The following is a 23018-nucleotide window of genomic DNA, read 5'->3' as shown; positions in this document are numbered from 1 at the left end:
GATGCGCGGAGTTATACATTTAGCTGACCGAACTTCTATCACCGCTTCCGCAGCGTCGCAAATGAAACCGAGTGTAGAGATGCAAAATGCTTGGACAGGTAGTGTCGCTGACGTGAACATTTCGAAAAGTAGTGTCGTCTGCCTTTGACACAAGACTACTTGTCGAACATCGGCTCCACGAATCTTAAATCTCGCCAAGGCTCTACTTTCTCCCAAGCTTCTCTCTTGCATTAGCAGTTACGCTGCTTGTTTACATAATTTTTTCTCCTCAGCACCTCACCTTCTCTTGGGCGTCATTCTCATGGTGTCCGATTCGCTGGGGCGCGTTCAGTTACGCGAAAAAAAAAGGTGAGTTCTGACGTCATGGCGTTTTTTGACCACGTCAACGCACCGAATCCGCCAGCCCTTTCTCAGCGTAAAACGGAACTTGACTGCACGAAATAGGCGGCAACAAGACCCTTACACAAACTTGATTGATATGTGCGGTTTAACCTCCCAACACCACGGTATGATTATGAGAGACGCCGTAGTGGAGGGTTCCCGAAATTTCGACCACTGGGAGGTTCGTTCACGTTTACCCAAATCTAAGCACACGGGCCCGCAGCGTTTTCGCCTCCATCTAAAATGCAGCCGCCACAGCCAAAATTCAATCCTAAGACCTGCGGGTCAGCAGCTCAGCCCCTTCACCCCTAGGCCACCTTGGCGGGGTCACTTAAAGAAACTTGACAAGTCTGGACATGCGTATGAGCTGGCATAAATGTTTGAAGAGCGATGCCGGGGACGCGTACCGAAATTGCAGGAGCGTCAGGTGGGTGGTCGCGTTAGACCTATTTTGAAGGCTAGCGTGATAGTAGTATATGCAAGGCGTCAGAGATGTGTGTCAAAAGGCGGATCTCTGGGTGCGGAATTTCTAGTGGCGAAATGCATTCCATCGTGCTCATTTATGTCGAGAGCTGTGAAAGCTGCGTGATGTCAAAATCATAATGTGTAAAAAAAGACTGAAAACAAGCGGCGCGCTGTTCGCCGGCACCTGCCGATCAGTGGAGGCTGAATCGGCCATGACCACAAAGTGGACACCGCGAGAATACCTCTCCTGGTTTCTTACAGTGGTCATACAGTGGTTTCTTACAGTGGTTTCTTACAGTGGTCATAATATATATATATATATATATATATATATATATATATATATATATATATATATATATATATATATATATATATAATGAGACCACGTCCGGTACGGCAGCAACCAGGTTATCTTTTTAATCCAGACGCACGAGCCAGAGAGCCAGCCCGCGTGACATACGATAATGATCACTGCAATAGTTTGGTCATACAGATGAAGATGAAGTACGTAGTCAGCGCTCACACTATTTTCCCCCCTTCGCGAAAGAGGGCAGCAACTTAGGAAGGGTTGGGACGCCGAATATATCGTTTCAGTCGAGAGACGTGGGCGATCTCGGTGTGGCGGCGACGGCGATCAGGAGCCGCGTTGACAGGAGCAACGCGATAGTTGACTGCAGATGTTCGTTCCAGGACGGTGTATGGACCGAGATATCGGTGACGGAATTTTCGCAGAGCCCAGGTACACGAACAGGTGTCCACAAAAGGACTTCCTCACCTGGGCGGAACACAACAACTCGACGCTTCGCATCAATGTCGATTTTTCTCTTGTCCTGAATGGTAGCAGTGTTGGCGCGGGCGATTTCACGGCAGAAGGCGACGCGAGTGGCGAACTCTTCCGGGAGAGATGAAGATGGATTGAAAGATGTGGACAAAAAGGTGGTGTCCATAACAAAAGTCGGTACATGGCCATACACGAGAAAAAAAGGGCTGAAATTTGTCGTACGCTGTATGGCAGTATTATATGCGAACGTGACGAAAGGAAGTATTGTGTCCCAGTTTTTGTGATCCGGTTGCACGTACATAGAGATCATGTCCGACAAAGTTCGGTGAAAACGCTCATTCAGACCATTAGTTTCTGGGTGATACGCTGATGTGGTCTTGTGGATGGTGTTAGAGGCCTGTAAGACTTCAGCAAGGACATGTGAAAGAAATGTCTTGCCAAGGTCACTAAGGAGCACACGCGGTGCGCCATGTCGTAAAATAATGGCGCGAAGGAAAAAATCGGCTACTTCAGAGGTAGCACCAGATGAAAGAGCTGCCATCTCCGCGTAGCGAGTAAGGTGGTCTACGGCATTAACAATCCAACGGTGACAGGCTTGCGTAAGCGGAAGAGGTCCGTATAAGTCTATGCCGACAAATTCAAAGGGAGTGGACGGGCACGGCAGTGGTTGCGATGGCCCCGGGGGAAGAGACGTGGTAAGTTTTCGGTGCTGGCATGACGCGCAGGAAGCGACGTACTTGGCGACAAAAGTGGAGAGGCCAGGCCAAAAGCAGCGAGTCTTGAGGCGGTCGTAGGTCTTGTGGAACCCTAAGTGGCCAGCTTTCGCATCGTCATGAAACGCTTGTAAAACTTTCAGACGAAGTGAGCGAGGAATGACAGGAACCCATTGGTTACCCAGAGGATGGTAAATTTGCCGACATAATGTTCCCTCTTGAAGCTTGAAACGGGCAAGTTGTCGTCTTAGGCGGCTGTTTGGAGCACGCGATAAGCCAGTGAGCCGATCGATGATTGTGCGGCAGTAGGTATCGGCATGTTGGAGCGAAGCGAGATCTGTGGACGAAAGAAGGTCCGCCGAGGCAACTAACAGTTTCGAAGCAGCAGCCGTCTGTTTGGTCACTTTGGTGGGCGGTGATGAACAGATGGAAGGTGATACTTCGGCGCTTTGCGAGAGCGGGCAACGTGACAAGCGTCGGTATCTTGGTGCTCTCGACCCGACCTATATGTGACGCTGTAGTCATACTCTTGCAATCGTAGTACCCAACGGGCAGGGCGTCCCGACAAATTTTTCAGAGACGATAACCAACACAGAGCATGATGGTCAGTCACTATTGTGAAATGCCGGCCGTATAAATAAGGGCGAAACTTTTGTACGGACCACACGATGGCGAGACATTCTTGCTCAGTGATGCTGTAGTTTCGCTCAGCAGGTGACAGAGTACAGCTCGCGTAGGCCACGACTTGTTCTTCGGAAGCATGGTTCCGCTGAAGGACAGCACCGATGCCAAGTCCACTTGCGTCAGTGTGTAGCACAGTAGGTGCTGCAGGGTCGAAATGGCGAAGCACTGGCCGTGATGTGAGGCACTGCTTGAGGGTGTGAAAAGCGGCTTCGCAGCCATCCGACCAGACAAAGGATGCGCTCGTGGTCAGAAGTTTGTGCAGAGGAGCCGCAATAGTAGCGAAATCACGTACAAAGCGGCGGATATACGACGCTAAGCCAAGGAAGCTGCGAAGGTCTTTCTGTGTTGTTGGTGTAGGAAAGTGCAGTACCGCGGCAACCTTGTCGGAATCGGGCTCAACGCTATGTTTACTGACGACGTGACCTAATACCTTGATGGTGTGTCTGCAAACCGACACTTCTTCGTGTTGAGCTGGAGACCGGCCTTAGCTAAACACGTGAGGACTTCATCTAGCCGTTCCAGGTGCTGTGAGAAGCTGGACGAAAAGATGACAATGTCGTCCAGGTAGCAAAGGCTGGTCTTCCATTTTAATCCCCACAGTACCGTGTCTATCATCTGTTCGAATGTGGCTGGGGCATTGCACAGGCCAAAAGGCATCACATTGAATTCAAAGAGGTCATCTGGTGTAGCAAACGCAGTCTTCTCTTTATCAGACTCGTGCATTGGAATCTGCCAATAACCGGAGCGCAAGTCGAGACTTGAAAAGTACTCGGCACCTTGTAAAGTATCAAGAGCGTCGTCAATGCGAGGCATTGGGTAGAGGTCCTTACGAGTGATTTTGTTGAGTGATCTGTAATCAATGCAAAACCGTACCCAGCCATCCTTTTTTTCACTAGTACGACAGGAGAAGACCATGCGCTTGTCGAAGGCCTGATGACGTTGCGCGCGAGCATGTCGTTGACTTGTTCTTCTATAAGCTTGCGTTCAGAAGCCGACACACGGTAAGGGCGGCGGCGAATCACACGGAATTCGTCGGTGTCGATACGATGGGCGGTCACTGTTGTTTGACCCAGACTTTCGGAACAAACGTCAAAGCAAGTTTTATGCTTCATTAATAACGCTAGCAAGGCATCAGTTTGCGTTGGGTTCAGATGCTCACATAAAGTGGCCTTGAGAGCAGGAAATGCATCTTCCGCTGGCATACACTTGGAGAATGACGAAGCAGATGAACCAGTGACGACACAAAGCGCTGCTTCTTCGGTAATGCTGGCAACAGTGGTCACCTCTGGCAAAAGAAGTGGTTCTGGCGTCGTGTTGCAGGCCGTGATGCTTGCATAACCACGGGAGAACCGCACTAAACAAGATGCGATGGTGATCCCTCGAAAAATGCAGCGCTGGCAAGGAACAACCACAGCGTCACCATCTAGAATGTCTCGTGACTTGATCGTAAGGACACGTTCTTGTCCGGGAGGCAGGAGGAAATCCGCAGCTGTCACAAGGTTGGGCGACGAAAGGTCGGCAGCAGAAGAGAGCTCAGTGTCCGTAATACGAATGAGGGGCCGACCACACGAAATTACAGCAGACGCCGCTGACAAGAAGTCCCAGCCTAAGATTATCTCATGAGCGCACGAAGACAGCACAGCCAATTGTATGTGATGACGGATTCCATCGATGAGAACACGAGCAGTGCACAACCCGGTCGGGCAAATTGGACTGTCATTAGCGCCGCATAACGTGGGACCGGCATAAGGAGTTAGCACTATACGCAGGCGGAAACAGAATTCACGATCAATTACCAAAATTGCGGCTCCAGTGTCTATAAGGGCATCAACAAAAACACCTTCCGCACAAACAGGTAGTAAATTAGCTGGACGAGACGGAGGAGTTGTAACGTTCCGACAACAAGCAGTTTCCCCTCCAAAAACTGCACCTTCTAGTTTTCCGAATCCAGAGAGATCGGCGCGGGACGCAGGGGTGATGACGTACGCCGAAATGGTGACGGCGAACGGCGGCGAGACGAACGAGGAGGATGAGGCGCAGCATGAGACCGTGGAGGGGAGGGCAACTGACGGGAGGTGGATGAATACGGTGCGGGATCGTATTCATCGGGTCTCGGGGCAAAGTCTCTCTCGTAAGCTGAGTAACTACGTCGTTCATCCTGCTGACGGCGGCGGCAGAAACGGGATATATGACCCCTTATGCCACAGTAGAAGCAGATGGGGCGCGGAGGACGCCATGTAGAATAGTCGCGTGGCCTTGGCACTTGCGTTGTCATCGCAGCCACATGGTCGCATCCAATGTCCGCAGGCACGGCTTGAACTGGTGCAGGGGCCCGCGATGCAACTTCTGCGTACGAAGGCACTGGAAAGCGCACAGGAGACGGGGCACCGTACCGGACGTGGCCTCATAAGTGGTGGAGCGTGCTTTGGTTCCCACGTCCTCCTGCTCTACCCGTCACCCCTGGAGCTCCGGTCTGGTCGACGGTTGTGCCCTCAAGCAACAGCGATGGCAGAACCCAACGCGCCCGCTGCTGCAACCGCTCCTTCTCAGCCACCTAGGCTTCACTACACCGTGAGTACCTCTCATTGAGGCCCTCCGGTATTTTCCGGCCTTCGCAACGAAGACGTCGAAGAATGGCTCGACAGCTATGATCGAACCAGCGTTTGTAATTATTGGGACGAGGCGCACAAACAGCGCAACGTTCCTTTTTACCTCGACGGCGTCGCTAAAACCTGGTATTACAACCACGAGAGCGACTTCTCCAATTGGTCGGCCTTCACGGGGCATCTCCGTCAGGTATTTGGCACATCTGCAGAATGTTCTGTAGTAGCGAAACAGAAGCTCGCAACCCGCATCCAAGGGGACGACGAATCGTATACGTCCTACATTGAAGATATTCTGGCTCTCTGTCGCCGAGCACAAAATGACATGACGGAGGCCGATCGCATCCGTCATCTACTGAAAGGTATCAACTCTGTGGCCTTCAATGCTCTCGTGATCCAGAATCCGACTACCGTCCGGGACGTCATCACTACATGCCAACGCCTGGACGCGCTTCATTCCATGCGCCTTCCACACGCCTCCTGCGACGCTCGCTTTACCAAAGAGCATAAATTGCGGGCCCTTATCCGCACAATTCTCAGAGAAGAACTTCACGGCCTTATTTCAGGCAACCCAGCCATTGCGTGTGTCCGCACACCTCCTCCCAACCTGCGAGAGATAATCAAGGACGAACTGGCATCAATGACAAGCGCTTCACATACCCCGCACCTCCATCACTTATGAGACCACGTCCGGTACGGCAGCAACCAGGTTATCTTTTTAATCCAGACGCACGAGCCAGAGAGCCAGCCCGCGTGACATACGATGATGATCACTGCAATGGTTTGGTCATACAGATGAAGATGAAGTACGTAGTCAGCGCTCACACTATATATATATATATATATATATATATATATATATATATATATATATATATATATATATATTGACACAGTATAAATGAGATCTAAAGGACAATAATAACAGGGAAAGTATAGGGGAGATGATTAGACCAAATTGTAAGTTAAATGTGAAGACAGAAAAATGGGTGAAAAGATAACTTGCCGTGAGCAGGAACCGAACCTGCGACCTTCGAAAATATAAATACATATAACGCCTTAGCGCAGCAGCGCCACCCCACTACAACGAGTCAAGCGCTGCTGCGTGAGCGCAGCGCACCACCTTCAGATTTCGTTTGCAATTTTCACCCATTTTGTCTACACACGGAGCAGCCGGCCGAAATTTTCGTCCGAGAGCGGAAGGTTTTCCCATTAATCTAACGTTAAGCAGATTTTCTGCAATGATAGTTACATATCTCTATCTTTGTTGTGTTTTCGCTCACTTCCTCTTTGCTTTATTCGTTTTGTTGAAGCATGATATCGGCGCGCACGTGCCATATAGTTAGCTCTATCTTTCGCTCTCTCAGTAGTATTGGGCCTAGGAAGGCGGGCGCTAACACCGCAACAACAATAAAGTATTAATGTGAAAACTATGTTTAAGTTTTACTGCATATCCGATTTTCGATTGATAACGAGTGTGTATAGTTACCGACAGTGCCGAGCTGAGAGCCAGCCCGACGTCGGCGCTAGCGGAGCCGTCACTGGCGGCGAGCGTGAATCCCAGGGTGGCCAGCACCACGCCGAGTCCCGCTAGTGCGGCCAGGCAGCGGGTGACGCGGTAGGAGGCGAGGTACGCGCCGAACGCCCTGGCCTCGGCGTCCACCAGGCGGCAGTAGAGTCGGCAGAAGCGGCCCACGGCGCCGAAGCTGCGCACCGTGGTCAGCGTGTCCCGGGTCTCGACGACGTGCTGCATGGCTCGGGCCACCAGCGCCGCCTCCGTGTACAGCACCAGCGACGCCGCGCGGACGCTGTACACCTGCCGGAAGTGAGAAGGTGCACTGGGCAGCATACACAGGCATGCATCTGTCCCTCTATTCAGCGCTCTTTTGATAAGAAAGATCCCAATCGAAGAGGATATAATAATAATTGCTTCGGTTTTGATACCGAAAGCCACGTTATCGTTATATGGAAGTCGCAGCAGTAGAGGGCTCAGGAAGTTTTGGCCTCGTGGGCTTTTTTAACGTGCATCCATATCTAAAGACACAAACCTCGAGCATTTTGCCTCCTATGAAATGCGGACGGTCACGATCGGGATTCGATCCGACGACCTCCCAGTAAGAAGTCCACCACCATAAAAACTAGGCAATCACGGCGCGTAACGCTAGAGCATCAGTGATAAGAAAATGGGGCAATCAAATACGCATGTGAGGAATTGAGGGACGGCCAAGCATGTTAGAAGGCACACATACTTAAGGTTTGCTACCCGACGCTTGAAAGAAGCACCAAATCAAGGCTGAAAGCAGAGCGGAGACAAAAAGCACGTGCAAATATTTGCAGAATATCCACATGCACCCCCCCCCCCCCCATCGTAATGAATGCCGAACAACATGCTAGACACACTAACAAATCAGCGAGTAAAAATGGCTTCTTTTGGTCTCACAACAATAGATCTTTTTTACGGAGAGCAGAATTCTCTCCTTTCTGGGCTGTTGCACGGGAGTACAAAAGCTCACGTCACAGCCTCGGCCGTGCGTACTTGAGGGTTCACGCAATTTAACAACAGCTCAGAAAGGATTATGGCAGGGCCCAAGGAGCCTTCAGTGAAAAGGCCTATAACCGTCACCTGGCTTGCGTTTCTGTCCTCGCACTAAGTTTAGAAATCGGTTTAGAACAAAGGCTCGGATACGAAAAGCTATTTCACATCAAATGCACTTCGCTTTACCGAGGTACAGGCCCGTATCGTTGCTGTGCGAATACGAGCTCGTCGTGAGATCCCCTCACCAGCGCCACGAGCGTTGCGAGCGCGCCGACAGCGCCGACGAGCACGACGATCGAGGCCTGGCTGGCGACCACGCACAGTTTGCCCATGGCCACGAGCACGTTCTGCACGCACTGCTTGCCGCTCAGGAAGAGGCGCAGGTCGACGGCGTACAGGTCGAGCGAGAAGCGGGTCACGATGCGACCTCGGGGCGTGGAGTCGAAGAAGGACGTCGGGCTGGACAGAAGCCGGCTCAGCATGTTGGCGTGAAGCCGCTGCGAGAGCCGCCGGTTGCCCCACGCCATGGCCACTACGCCCAGGCAGCGGAACATCACTGCGAACAACCGGTGAATGTATATAGCATGTGTGTGCGTCCGGTCTTAGTCACATTCATCCAGTACAGGAAAAATAGAAATAAAAGGGGCGACACTGCGGTATGACTTGCACCTTCTCATTCGGAATCCTGCGTATGCCTGCGCTCGCGTGGGTGTATCTCTGTAGCACACCACGAAATTCGATAGATGCAAGTTCCTTCCGAACGAGATAGACTTCAGTGGAAAGTTCAACTGTGAAGTGCGCGTTGATGGCGTTTACACGCAAACCAATGACGCCATACCCTGTTTACATCAATGGGCAGAGTGTCAAATATGCACGGACGCATCGTTTCCTGGGCATAATATTCGACAGAAGTCTTTCGTGGAGCCCACATTGTGCGTACTTTCTTGAAAAAGAGACTGCTATCTATTGTGCATATCATGAAATTCTTGTGCGGTAAAGCATGGGGAACTTCTGTGGCCTCCATGCTACAGCTGTACAGGGCCCTATTTCTAGGTCTATTGCGCTACAGCTTGCCGGTACTGACTAACACTTGCAAATCGAATACTCATTCATTGGAGAGTTTGCAGGGTCAGGCACTGCGTATCTGCCTAGGACTGCCCCGATGCGCTTCTACTTATGCCACAATCATGCTTGCCAAAGACCATCCGGTCAGGACATATATAGTTGTGGATTGCCTCAGAGCGCACATTCGACATGCTAGCCGTGTCCCCGACCACCACTTGGCCCTTATACCTTCCGGAAGACCACGTGCTACGTTTTCAGACGTCATAGCCAAGCACCTAAACAGCATTCCATCAGGATATACGCCAGCTGCGAGAACGGCATGCCCTTTGTGGTGCCTCGACCAGCCGCAAGTACGTCTAGAAATTCCGGCAATCAAAAAAAAAGCAGTCACTCCGGAGTAGCATTGAAGCAAGCAACACTGCTATTATTACATGAGTTGTACTTAGACCGAACGCAGATATACACTGATGGGTCCGTCTCATCCAGCAGCTCATCAGGTGCTGCTGTTATTCCGGCTGCAGAAATGACAATCAAGTTTAAGTTGTCGCATATGACTACATCTGGGGCATCAGAGCTTGCTGCTATAAGGGCTGCTTTACAATATCTCGTTCAAGAACGTCCAGGAAAATGGGTCATATTCTGTGATTCGAAGGCAGCGCTTCAGAGTTTGCAGTCTGCCATGCGTAGGAGGAGCCATGACCAACTGGTACAAGAAAAAGACATTGCCATCATGAAGCTCTAGCACGAGGGCATGATATTATATATCAATGGCTGCCTGGGCATATCGGTATTACCGGAAATCAATTAGCCGATGATGCAGCCCGCTCAGCCCATGAACAAACCCGTGTAGTCCCAATTCCTCTATCAAGGAATGATGCAGCAAGACAACTTTACCTGCTGGCTCGAGATCTCACACGCACGTTCTGGTCGTCTACCAGCTTCCAAAGGTGTCAATTTTATGAACTGGATCCTTCGCTCAAGCTAAAGCTACCATCACAACTTTCCCGCTCCGATGTGACACTGTTATGCCGCCTTTGGTTGGGTGTTGCATTCACAAAGGTGTACTCCTTTCGCATTGGTATGGCAGACACTCCTACATGCGACTACTGCGGAGATGAAGAGACCATCGAACACGTCTTGTGCAGCTGCGCTTGCTACGACACACAGCGATGCCAGCTACGGATGGTTTTGAATCGACTTGACCCCGGACCATTTTTTGTGCAGAAGATACTAGGACCTTGGGCATCTGCCTCAGTTGCGCAGAAAGCAACTAAAGCACTGCTACTTTACCTTAAGTCAACAAACCTGAGCGACCGCCTGTAAACTGTGTATGCTCCCCGAGTGTGCTCGTGATTGTGTGTACCTTCTCATCTTTCTGCAACCTCTTTTCTCCCCTTTATCCCTTCCCCAGTGCAGGGTAGCAAACCGGATGTGCGTCAGGTTAACCTCCCTGCCTTTCCTTGTATCTTTGTCTCTCTCTCTCTCATCATTAAAAATAATAGACTTCTAAGTACGCAGCAAAGCTTATCGCAGGTAGAGACTAGTTATTTTGATTGGCAATCATTGTGTGTCACTGGGGAAGAGATTAAATGGCACTGTAATATTGAGGGCCATCTACCGTGGGTAAGTTATGGGCCTTAAGACTCTTAAGTGCACAGGTGCTAAACGCGTCGTGTCCCCACGCCTACCGTCGCACAGAGAGACGAAAACGAGACCAGCCACCCAGGCAGCATCCGAGCGTCGTCTGTCCTCGTTGGCGACCCTTCTCCCCACGGCATCTGTCCAGGCCCTGATGAGGAACTGCTGACCGGCGACTGCGCCGGCGCAGGCCACGAACAGCAGTATGGACACCCAGCTCCACATTCCCGAGAAGGACAGCAGGCGGTGCACCACCTCCAGGGAGCTCTGTAATGAGCGCACGCGAGTACAGTGCAGTGGCGTAAATATGGGGCGCAGGGGTCAGGGGGGTCAGAACCTTGCCCTCCCCGATGTTCAGTCAGAGGGGACACACCGTGCAAGTGTCCCACCTCGACATTGGTGTTTTTGAATTTCTCAACTTAATTTTTATAATAGGCCACAGTCGTACGTCCAACGAGTGCAATCACATGACAACACAAGCTGTTTACAATAGGCCTTTACTGCTGGTGTTTTAGCCTAGAGGTCTTGGAAGGCACTTGATCCAACTGTGCTTCCATTTCAATCTTCATAAAGTTGCTATCCAGCCTAGACAATAACGAACTGAAGTAATGCAGCTAGAGTAGAGAAAGCACCTTTTCTTCTCGTTAATACTGTTGTGAATTATTTTTGAGGGCTCGCATTTCATAACATAATAAATTCGTGTAGGAAGTAATTTCAAGAAAATTACGCATTGCTTTTCCAATTACTTTTGCTTACATCATAGCATGTCCGTTTAGCCTATTAAAAAGTTCACATAACAATATCACGAAAAAAGGAAAGTAAAACAACAGTCATGTTAAACCTGATTGCCAAAGCTAACGTCTGAGAAGTTAAACAAGCAACTCTGAAATTTCGCTATATATGTGTTGTAAATAAAGTGTACACGAGTTGGTGTATAAATGTATAATATAATTAATAAAGTACTTCAATGTAGAGTTATTACTTCTTAAAAGTAAATTATGTGATTACTTTCAGTCGTCTGTATTTTCTAATGCAATCTATCAAAATGACTTTTTAGAGAAGTAATTAGGGAAATTTATTTTATTTTAGCGTTATGTTACCATCTCATGCTCCCTCCATTCAATTCCCGTCAGTTTATTGTCAAGCACATATTCGAGTAAAAGACGCGATGGCCTACGGAACTATCCTGGGCCCTTGAGAGAACTCTATCCGTTGCACATAGGCCCTCGAGACGATTGTTTCTGCCCGAATGGTTCCGCGATCAGAATGGGAGATTCTGACCCAGTGTCGTTATTGTACTTTAGAAAAAGGGGTTGACAATTTTGAGTACGTCATACTCTACTAAGGGAGAGCATAAAGCCGTCCCTTAGTGAACTGAAACACGATGAAATATCGATGAACGATACTTGGATCGAGACTTTAATAAGCAAGGGATTCACAGAGCGCTTTAAGTCGGTAAGCCTTCGTGAAGAACTAAGCTTCAGTGGATCAGCCTGTTGCAGCTTTTGCTACCTGATCAAATATACGTGGTTTGCTTCGTCTGTTATCTGCTCTCCTTCTCTTTTGTTCCCTTTCCTACAGTTCTATGTAGCACTGAGTTTCTCGTCTGTGCCATCGGCACCATACGTTTGACCATTGATTCTTTTGTGAGAACCTTATTTTGAATCCTGATTACGTGTAGCTTGAAAAAGATATGAAGAATAACTTCACTGCGCGTTATCATGAGAATTCCGCTTTGTTGAGTTTTATATACAGACAGTTCATCCTACACAAGTAAGGATGAACTGTCTCGTATACACTGTTAATCCCACAGAAGTAAGGCAAAAAAAACACAGTTAAATATGTCCTCTTGAAACTCACGACGAAGTTTGCTATCACATCGACAGACTAGAAGTGCATAGCGTATGGATAACTAATCCTCAGCGCTTACTAACTGCCGAAAAATACAACTATAAATTCTCACCTTTTCCGGTTGCGATCGTTCGTCGATGGTGATCTTTCCTCGGTTTATTTCTTGACTGGAATCAGTAAGGGTCTTTCTATGCAAAAAGAAACAAGAAAAAAAAAACAAAACACAAACGAGCATGCAAGTGCCATCAGTGATATTTTCATCGATTGATATAGAACGAGTGCTCACACAAGCCGCGGGACATCCTCACATGACAAAACTACAGTTTCAACCTTGAAGTCTGTATGTGGCTTTTTTATTAAGCTAAGAACCAATGTGTGACCATGATAGCCGTAAGATGCGAGCAAGGCAACGAGCTCACGGAAGCGGAGTCTGCGAGCTCGTCTCTTGCGTGGAGCGCTCGTGTCTCACGTTGAGATAATAATACTCCCTATAGCTGGCACCAATGATGGTGATTGGGAAATAAAAACGATCACGATCATTGAACCATCAATTGACGATTTTCATTGATCAAGTCATAAAGCAACGTCTAGGACGTTATGATTGGACGTCATTGCTCAGAAAAGAACGTGCGCGTTTATGCACGCTGCCTTGCGAGACCTTAAAAATATTTTTGTGAAATCGCAAGACATTCGTCATCGTAAATTTCACTTTACAGACTAAGCAGTCGTGAAAACCCAGGGTAAGCATATGCGTAACCAGGCATAGCTTTTATCTAATAAATATATCTTCTGTTGATGTATGTTTGTTGCAGTGTGTGACAGTTAACTATTATCTGCTCTTTTAATTTCGCTGAAAAATTAGGGCCAGCCGCAAGCGCAACCACAGAAGCAGTAAAAATGGGAGTGCCCTCCTTTGTGTGAGTTCAGATAATATCTGGGGTTTTACGTCCCAAAAGCAAGATATGATTATGAGAGACACCCTAATGTAGGGCTTCACAAATTTATACCTCGTACCGTACAAGGGCCTCTGCCACTTCGCCTCCGTCTAAATGCCACCGCCGCGACCGAGACCGAACCAGCGACTATCTGGTCCGTAGACAAGCACCCTAGCCACTGATAGGTTTGTGCGAGTTGTAGTTGGATGCAACTAAAAAAGCCCACGACACGGTCGCACAACAGTCTGCGGTTTTCGGCGAGCAGAGTGTCCCTTATCTTCATAAATGTTTGAAAATAGACTGCCGGCTATAAATCCCATTCACCGCTGGCGACCACCATTTCGCTATGGCGTGTAGGGGACGTCAGGGGGCACTCTTTTTCTAGCGATGTTTCGGCTACTGCGAATTGTTAAACGTCACTGCTAAGTAGCTCGACTTCACACGCAGCTGACAACGCAACAAAATCATTCCATGTAATGCAGACGCTCGCACAGCAAGTCACGCCTCGTGACTACGCTGCTGTTACCCGACCCTCCAAACGATCGCATCTTTTGTGAAAGTACGCTATTACAAAAATAAGCGCTCGACCAAATGTGATAAAAATTTTGGCCAGGCTTGTGTGAGAGCTCAAGGGTTAAACAACATAACACGGACTATGATAGGCTGGGTGACAGGTGTGTCCTGCTGACACATCTTGTCACCTCGCCTCTGAATTCCAAGTGCCTCTAAAATTTCTCGAACGATTCGCTCGCCATGCCTAGCTAAGACAGTGCTACCGTAGAAATGCGGGCAGCAACCACAGTCTCAGCAGTGCATTTCTAAGTGTCTGCAGGCGACCGCTCACAGGTTCTGTTGGTGCTCTCTGAGACGAATAATGAGACACATGGCCACTTGTCCGACGTTGTACTTGCCTCATGAAACTGGCGTGCAGAACACGACTCTTTTCTCACACTACACAAGAGGGTGACAGCATTTTCTTTGGCACATGTCTTTTCCGCTTTTCACAACCTGGAGAGCTTCTGAGGGGCCAAAAATGTGAGCCCCATGTCATGACGCTGAGCTTTCTTTTCGTGTTGTGTGACAACCTTCGCATATTCGGCACCCCTACGGTCGTATTCCTTTGAATTGGCACGTGCTTTTGCACCCGGTTGGTGCTTTTTATGCCCCTGAACTTGCTTTTCGCAATGGCTAGTAGCGCAAGAAATGGGTACCCTGTCAAAGTCATGTACTCTGCTTCAGAAAGCTTGTACCAGTGCAGTAGTGGCACAAGCCCCCATCAGTGAACAGGAAAAAAATCCCCCCCCTCGAGGTCCCCTGTACAAGGTTTGGGTGCGCTGAGTCAAATGGCAACAAAGGCTTACCTGGACGTGGTTTATACGACCAACAGACATGTTTTGGTTGCAACTTTAGCCTAGATCCAAAAAGTCAATGCACAAATCTTGTGGTAGTTCACAAGTTACAACAAGTGGCTCTAGGCAATCTAAAAATGGCGTGTACACCATTGAGCATGCACCGTTTCAAATTTCGTATCATCTGTATCAAACAGTACCAGAGAACCATCAACCAATCTACCCGTGGCGTTGCCGTTGCTGGCAAATACATGCAAGACGAACATCCACACCCTCGAAAGTTTGCCAGGCCAGGCACTACGCCCGTGCTTAGTCTTACGACGCAATACCTCACCTCACAGAAAACTGTCATCGCAAGGGAGCGTCTAATTCCAACATACGTGTGCACTGACAATTCCAAAGTACATGGAAGAAATATCTGCCGAGCTCCCGATCACGATATTGGTGTGTTGCCACTTCACTGACCGAAAGCCATAATTTTTAATATTTTTTTTCACTCGTAGATAATGTCTTTCGTCGTGCTTTTTTTTCAGCAGAAAGACATCTGTCGCCTCCGTGGTGCATAAAACACGTACAGGTGCGCAGGTATGCCTCAGAATTTCTGGAATTTCGAGAAGTCCCGGGATTCAACAGTGGCTCCACGACAGGCTACATTGTCAATACTTAAGGAGGAATATGTCCAAAATATCCACATTTTTCTTTCAATTCAGTTCTTTATTCATCATTATTATGAAAGGTGGTCCTGCAGGAGTTACAAAGCTGCCAGGAATACCTGTCATTTGTCAATATCAATTAATTTCATATAATGGCTTTTAGAAGTTAAAAAGCAAAAAAAGAGAAGTGAGTAAATAATGAAGCAGGAAATATAAGAGCAATAATGAAAGGAACCAGCAAAAGATGAGCGTTTACATGAAACGTTATTTACGAACAAATCTACAGAACTCGTTATATACGACAAAAAATTGCAATCAGTATTTACACCGATGGATCGGTCTCGTAGGAAGCTTCATAGGAGCTGTTCTTATTTTGGCGTGCTAAGTGGCAATAAAATTCATAGTATCCCAGAGCACAACATCAACAGCAGCAAAGCTCACCACCTTACGTGCTCCGTCTTATCCATAACATCGTGGAAGCCCAACCTCAAAAGTAGGCTGTCTTGTGAAACTTGTTACTTCAGAGTTGGCAATCAGTGCTACGACGAAGCGGGCACAAGCAGTGAATGAACGCAATAAGAGAAGTTCTTAACCAAGTTTTATCAAAGGCACATGACGTTGTATTACAATGACTGCCGGGATATTGTGGCGTTGTGGGTAACGACCCCGGTGATACTGCTGCCATTTCCTACCACGAGGACGCCCGGACAGCCACAATAATGTTTTTGAGACCAGACGTGGCAATGCGCCTTCGATCGTCCACTGACACAATGCCACAAACTTGGTTGAGCAACCTCAGAGTCTGGAGTGTTCGCTTACATAAACTCGAACCACCCAGGAAGCTGCAAGTTCCATCGCACTTCTCTCGCTGGGACGCAAGTTTAGTGCGCCACCTGTGGTTAGGAGCATCATTCACGAAAGCGTACTCTTTACGCATAAGAATAGCAGACACATTCAGGTGTGACTCACGCAACAATGACAAAATGATAGCATGACTGAACGTATACTGTGCTTCTGTAATTGTTTTGTGACCAAACGCCGCATTTTGCGGAATACGTTTATCAAACTTGACTACGGACTGTTTTCTGAAGATAGCATCCTGGGATCGTCACTCCACATGTCTTAGGCGAGCAAAGCGACAGAAGCATTGCCACTGTTATAGCAACGACTGGGTTAAGTGACCGCTTTCATTGCAATGGATGGATGGATGAATATGGCTGTACCCTTTAGATCGGGCGGTGGCTAGCGCCACCAAGCCGTAATACCTAATGAACCAGAAACTATATTTTTTTTTCCTTAAAAAAAGAGTTTGAGGATTCGTACTTTGCAGTGAAGAGTTTAATTTTGACTCGTGCCTTGACTTTAGCCACCAATCAGATAACCTCCTTCTAGTTAAGTCTACCCGCTTAAAGTTTATTTTGCCCTCCCGGTCCCTAAACCCCAGTGCTTTGAAAAACTCTGCGCCATCATCCTGAACTATAGGGTGAAGCCCTTTACAGAACATTATCAAGTGTTCGGCAGTTTCTTCTTCCTCTCCACACGCACTGCATACTGTGTCTACCCCTTCGTATTTGGCCCGATATGTCTTGGTTCGCAGTACTCCCGTTCTGGCCTCAAACAGTAGAGAACTACCACGAGTATTATCATAGATCCTTTCCTTGGCAATTTCCTGCTTAAACGTTCGATAGATCTCTAGTGCGGACTTCTTTATCATGCCCATTCTCCACATGTCAGTCTCCGTTTCCTTCACTTTCTTCTTAACCGATAGTTCTTTTTGGTTTGACCACCTGCTGTTTTCTAAGTATTTACCAGTCAACTTCCTGGTTCGCTTCCTCCAGTTTGTATCGACATTCTTCATGTACAAGTAGCTGAAAACCTTCCTAGCCCAACGCTCTTCTCCCATTTCTCTCAATCGCTTCTCAAATTTTATCTCGCTGCTCGCTCCCCTGCCCTCAAATGATGTCCATCCCATATCACCTTGTACTCCCTGATTTGGTGTATTCCCGTGACCTCCTAAAGCAAGCCTACCTATTACACGTTGCTTAATTTCTAATCTTGCTTGAACTTCTGATCTCATGCACAAGACCGCATTGCCGAACGTCAGCCCAGGAACCATGACCCCTTTCCATATTCCTCTCACAACATCATACCTATTGTAATTCCACAGTGCCCTATTTTTCATGACTGCTGCATTCCTGTTACCTTAAGTCGTCACGTATATTTCGTGTTCCCTCAGATACTCGGTCCCATTGCTTATCCATACGCCCAGATATTTGTATTTATCTGTTATCTCTAGCGTGACCTCCTGTATTCTAAGCTCACTACCTTCGTTGTCATTGAAAATCATGACTGCTGATTTTTCCTTACTGAATCTAAAATCTAACCTATCTCCCTCATTACCGCAGATGTCCATCAATCTCTGCAAATCTTCCTTGTTGTTGGCCATTAGCACTATATCATCTGCGTACATTAATGCTGGTAGTGCCTGATCAATAAGTTTTCCTTGTTTGACTAAAGAGAGGTTGAAGCCCAGTCCACTTCCCTCTAATTTTGCCTCTAATCCTTGTAGGTACATCATGAATAATAAGGGTGACAGGGGGCACCCCTGCCTAAGCCCCCGTTTGACCTCTGCAGGCTTGGATACCTGTTTTTCCCACTTTATAACTACCTTGTTACCTTTATAGATACCCTTTAAAAGATTAGTGACTACATGTTCCACGCCTAGTGTGTCCAGTATTCCCCACAATTCCTCTTGAACCACGCTATCGTACGCTCCCTTGATATCCAAAAATGCTAGCCACAGGGGCCTGTCTTCTTTTTTCCGCTATTTCGATGCACTGCATCAATGAGAACAGATTGTCTTCCAACCTCCTGTGTTTCCGAAACCCATTCTGCAGTTCCCCCAGCACCCCCTCATCCTCTATCCACGCCTGCAGTCTTTCCTTTATAATCTGCATCGCCAGCCTGTCGACCACTGATGTCACTGTTATAGGACGGTAGTTGTTTATGTCAGCTTTGTCCCCCTTTCCTTTATAGATCATGCTCATCCTGCTAAGTTTCCATTCATCGGGAACTTCACCATCGATTATTATTGTGCTCACTGCCTCTCTCAAAGCCTGCTTAGACTTCGGACCTAATGTCTTTATCAGCCTAATTGGAATGCCATCTGGGCCTGTTGATGTACTACTAGGAACCCTTTTCTCAGCCCTTTCCCACTCTTGTTGTGAAAATGGAGCCATTGCACCACTTGATTCGTTCTTGTCTATTGTGGTGCATAAAGTACTTCTTTGTTGAAATTTTTCTGTCACTTTTGTTCTTATATATTCAATAGCTTCGTCCCCTTCTAGCCTAGCACCTTGGGCTGTAGTTATAAATCTCTGCTCTAGGCTCGTCTCATTTCTTAGGGAGTTTAGATGGTTCCAAAATTTGGCAGCTGCCTTTCTATCTTATTTATGTACTTCTGCCAGCCACTGAGCTCCCTTTCTTCTAATCTTTTCATTGATCAGAAGGGATGCATCCCTTCTACAGCTTAGAAAGGTTGCCCATTTTATTTCAACATCATCTGTCGGTTCACCCCACTGCTTAGCATGTCTGTGTTCCCTAGAGGCTTCCTGACGTTTTGCTATGGCTCTCTTAACTTCCTCATCCCACCAACTTTTGGGTTTGTGTCTTCTTTTCCGGTGTGACTTGTCACGCGTCTTAGCAAGCTCTAGCTCAAAGAGTCTAATTAGATTCGTGTATGTCCACACTGTCTTATTATCCTCTGTGATTACTTTCTCAATTTGTTTAGTGACTATTTCAATTTGCCTTTCTGGATAAAAATTTTCCTGTAGTTGCTCATCTTGTCTTCTTCCCACTTTCACTCCTCTTTCAAAACTTAGCTTGATACGTTTGTGATCGCTACCCAGACTTTTGGAGCCACCTTCATCTATGTGCATTCCCCTGAGCTTATCATACATCCTATGTGACATCAGTGCATAATCTATCGTCGACTGAAGCCTTCCTACCTCCCATGTTATTTGCCCTTCACACCTCTCGGTACTGTTGCAAATGATCAAATCAAGCCTTTCACACATATTCATGATCATTTTGCTTGTCGGGTCGGTATACCCATCTATATCTTCTATGTGCGCATTCATGTCTCCTAGTATAATTATCTCGCACTCTCTTCCTAACTCCTGAATGTCCTTTGATATGCACTCTACCATTGTCTGGTTTTCCTCTCTGGCCTTTGCTCCCGTCCACAAGTACACGAAACCAAGGAGTGTCATTTGACCTGCCACTTTCCCTTTTAGCCATAAATGTTCCTTGCACTCCTGCTTGACCCTTTGCCAGTCTGTACATTTATGAATGAATGTCCCAATACCACCCCCCTTTCTGCTGCCTTCTGTTCTATTACAATATTCCCACGCGTAGTCCGGATTGTTCGGAGGTTGTTCCATGTCCCTGAGATGTGTTTCTACAAAACCGTATACCATCGGCCTCTCTTCCCTTAGCTGTTGTTCTATCTCTTCCCACTTCAGCCTGTTGCTACCACTCTGCATGTTAATATACCCTATGTCTGAATTGGCTCGGCGCTCGTGGCTACGTCTATTTATGCCCCGGACTCTACCTATCTTAGATATTGGTGCCACTTTGGAATCGTACCTGTCCATACCACCTGTCGAAGAGTCTCCCTGGTTGTTTTCCTCGTTACTAGCTATCCTGCACCCCGAAGGGTTCGCTTGCCCCCCAAAAAAGCTACTGCGCGTCCTGCAAGTCGCCAACCCACCTCATGACCTAGCCGCCCATCGAAGTGAATTCTGTCTCGTTGAAAACCCCCCCACCTATGCACCTCTCTGTTTATTTCCACCACCTCAAAGCCTTTCTCTCGACTCATCCGCCATATCTCTTGGTTTGCGTTGACCACCGCTCTTTGAAGGTTGCTATCACGCACCGGTACCTCCGGTATCGTGCATATCACTACCTGTATCTTAGGAGAAGTGGCGAGCATGTCATCAACGCCTTTCGCCAGTGTGGCTGCTAGTCCTGCTGCATCTCTATTTAGGACATCGTTTAAACCGCCTGAAATTATCACTAGGTTTCGTCTATCGGCTGTCGTTTTGAGCTTTGCGCTCGCTTGCCTCATGACTGCTTCCAGCTTGCGTCCTGGGAACGCCCCTACTGCCACCCTCTTGTCACCTCTTACCCTCTATTTGATGGCTTCTGTGCATCGATTTAAATTCGAGTCCCCGGCGATTATCACATGCTGCGACTTTTCAGCTGGAGCGTTCTGCACCTGGGGGCTACTTGCACCTGTGACGCCGGCTGCTTTGTTCCCTCCCTGCCCCACCACTACTTCGCTGAGGCTGGGCCTTGGAACAGTTGAACCGGCTAAACCTGTTTTTTTCAAACTGGCTTGCTTTTCCTTTTCCACCGTTCTGGTTGCCGGTTCTCTACTGTTCTCTCGGTAGGTCGCTTCTTTGTTCAGCTTCGCTAGCGCTTCCTTGGCGGACTTCAGTCTTTCTCCCATTGCCCTCGTTTTCTCTTGCTCTGTCGCCAACTCAGTCTGGAGCTTGGCGATTCTCATCAGCAGTTCACTCTGGGCAACCATCATTTTCTCCATTTTTGACAGTCTGCGGGCAATGCCCGCAGACTGTCACGCCACCAAGCGGTATGAGCCTTTGGACAGAAGATGAAGAAGCGCGAGGGCCGGGGCAGGAAAGAAGAGGAGGATGAAGTGAAAAATAAAGCAGATTAAGATGGACGCCAGTTCCATACTGAAGCTTTAATGCTGTTCCGTTATTTTAAGTAGGAACACTACATTATTTTGGCGCAGCCGGCCATCGAAGCCATCATGTGGGTGACGTTCTTCATAGACGAGACCTCCGAGGAGATCATCTTTTCGAAGTACCAAGTTCAAGACGAAGCAGCGGTAGACCTACCTCGTGAGCTCAGCTCGGAAGAACTCGTAAACCTGGTTGTGGAAAAGGCAGCCGTAGACACTACTGAACTACGACGGAAAGGTGCTGTGAAAGTGAACTTGCGTGTGGCGACCTTCAACGACCTAGTTCTTGAACCAGCGCGTCGAAAACACTCAGGATCACGATCTTCGACGGAAGAGGTGAGCCTCGTTTTGAAAGCTTTTCAGCTGCAACAGGAACAGATGCTTCAACAAAACCAAATAATGACATCTCTTATAAGCTCTCTGAATGCTGAGAGACCGACACCTAATTTCGTAGAACCTGATGCTTTCGACGGTGTGTCTTCAAATCCAGAAAGTTGGCTTGATTTCTACGAATATGCCGCTGGAAAAAACAAGTGGCTCTCTGATGAGGCTAAAATCACCAACATGCGCGTTTACTTGAGAGGTGTTGCGCGAAAGTGGTATGAAACATGCATTCTGGAAGACAGTGACGACTCTTGGAGCCAGTGGAGGAAAAAGTTTTTGACTGCATTCCGAAGCAATCCAGTAGAAAGATGGAACACGGCGCTTAATTTCAAGTCTGAGCAAAGCTGCCTTGTCGAGTACTTCTTTGAGAAACGCCGTCTTTTAAAGCTGGCGGAGCCTTTGCTTCCATCTACGGCCGTAGTTGCCTTAATAATGCATGGATTGCACACTAACGTGTTGAAGCAAGTGCAAATACTGTCACCAAAGACTCTAGATGACCTCCTCGCGTGTCTTCAGAACATACCATCAGCTTCGGAAACAAGCATAACCGCCGAGTCAAGCAGCTGTTTCAGTCGGAGTAAATCGGACTGGTCAAGCCGCGCTCAGCGAGAACCGAGCCACCTCGCAACTCGCACAGATAACTTGCCCTGGCGTGTTCCAAGAGGTCGAGTGAATAATATCGACACTGAAGCTCAGGAGTATTCGACAGAAAAAAACTAATAAACGAGGGTGATCAGTCCCACCCGATGACTCCAAATGAGACTGTTTATTTAAGTTGCTCTAGCCTACTTCACATTCCCGTCAAAGTAGGAAACAAACATATGATGGCTCTGGTAGACAGCGGTGCTTCTGTGTCCATTATAAATGCCAAGCTGGTGGATGCAAATCGCTTGCATAGTGGAAGAATTCTACGAGTACAAGGCTATGATGGAAAAGTAACGTTGCATGATCAGTGGGCCTTGGTAAACATCGAGTTCCAGGGTCAGCAAATAGAGAGCGAAGTGTTGGTGATAGAGGGGGTAACGTACGACTTTTTGCTATCAAGACCAGATATAAAGAAACTAAAGATCAACGTGTACTGGGACGATGTGGTTCTAGTAGAAGGAGTAGCAAGGCACGAGACAAATCAAGGTAGACAAGATAATCTACGAGTTGTCAAGTGCGCGGCGGATATCGCAACGACCTACCCTGAACTTGTATGCATAGGAAG

At 47.9% G+C, this 23018-nt stretch overlaps 1 protein-coding gene across 1 annotated transcript in view; it reads right to left on the bottom strand.

Annotated features, from left to right (window-relative positions):
* The window catches only part of LOC119164686 (ATP-binding cassette sub-family C member 4-like), a 124324-nt gene that overhangs the window by 24186 nt on the left and 77120 nt on the right, over window positions 1-23018 (bottom strand). Inside the window, exons 18-21 of the mRNA XM_075874117.1 lie at window positions 12833-12908; window positions 10920-11136; window positions 8412-8722; window positions 7120-7446 (exon numbers count right to left, since the gene is read on the bottom strand). Of these exons, the coding sequence (XP_075730232.1) occupies window positions 7120-7446; window positions 8412-8722; window positions 10920-11136; window positions 12833-12908 (931 nt within the window). The remainder of the gene's footprint in view (window positions 1-7119; window positions 7447-8411; window positions 8723-10919; window positions 11137-12832; window positions 12909-23018) is intronic.

Source organism: Rhipicephalus microplus, chromosome 9 (genome assembly GCF_043290135.1).
Source record: "Rhipicephalus microplus isolate Deutch F79 chromosome 9, USDA_Rmic, whole genome shotgun sequence".
Classification (NCBI taxonomy): Eukaryota; Metazoa; Arthropoda; class Arachnida; order Ixodida; family Ixodidae; genus Rhipicephalus; species Rhipicephalus microplus.
This window is presented reverse-complemented; position numbering and strand designations above follow the sequence as displayed.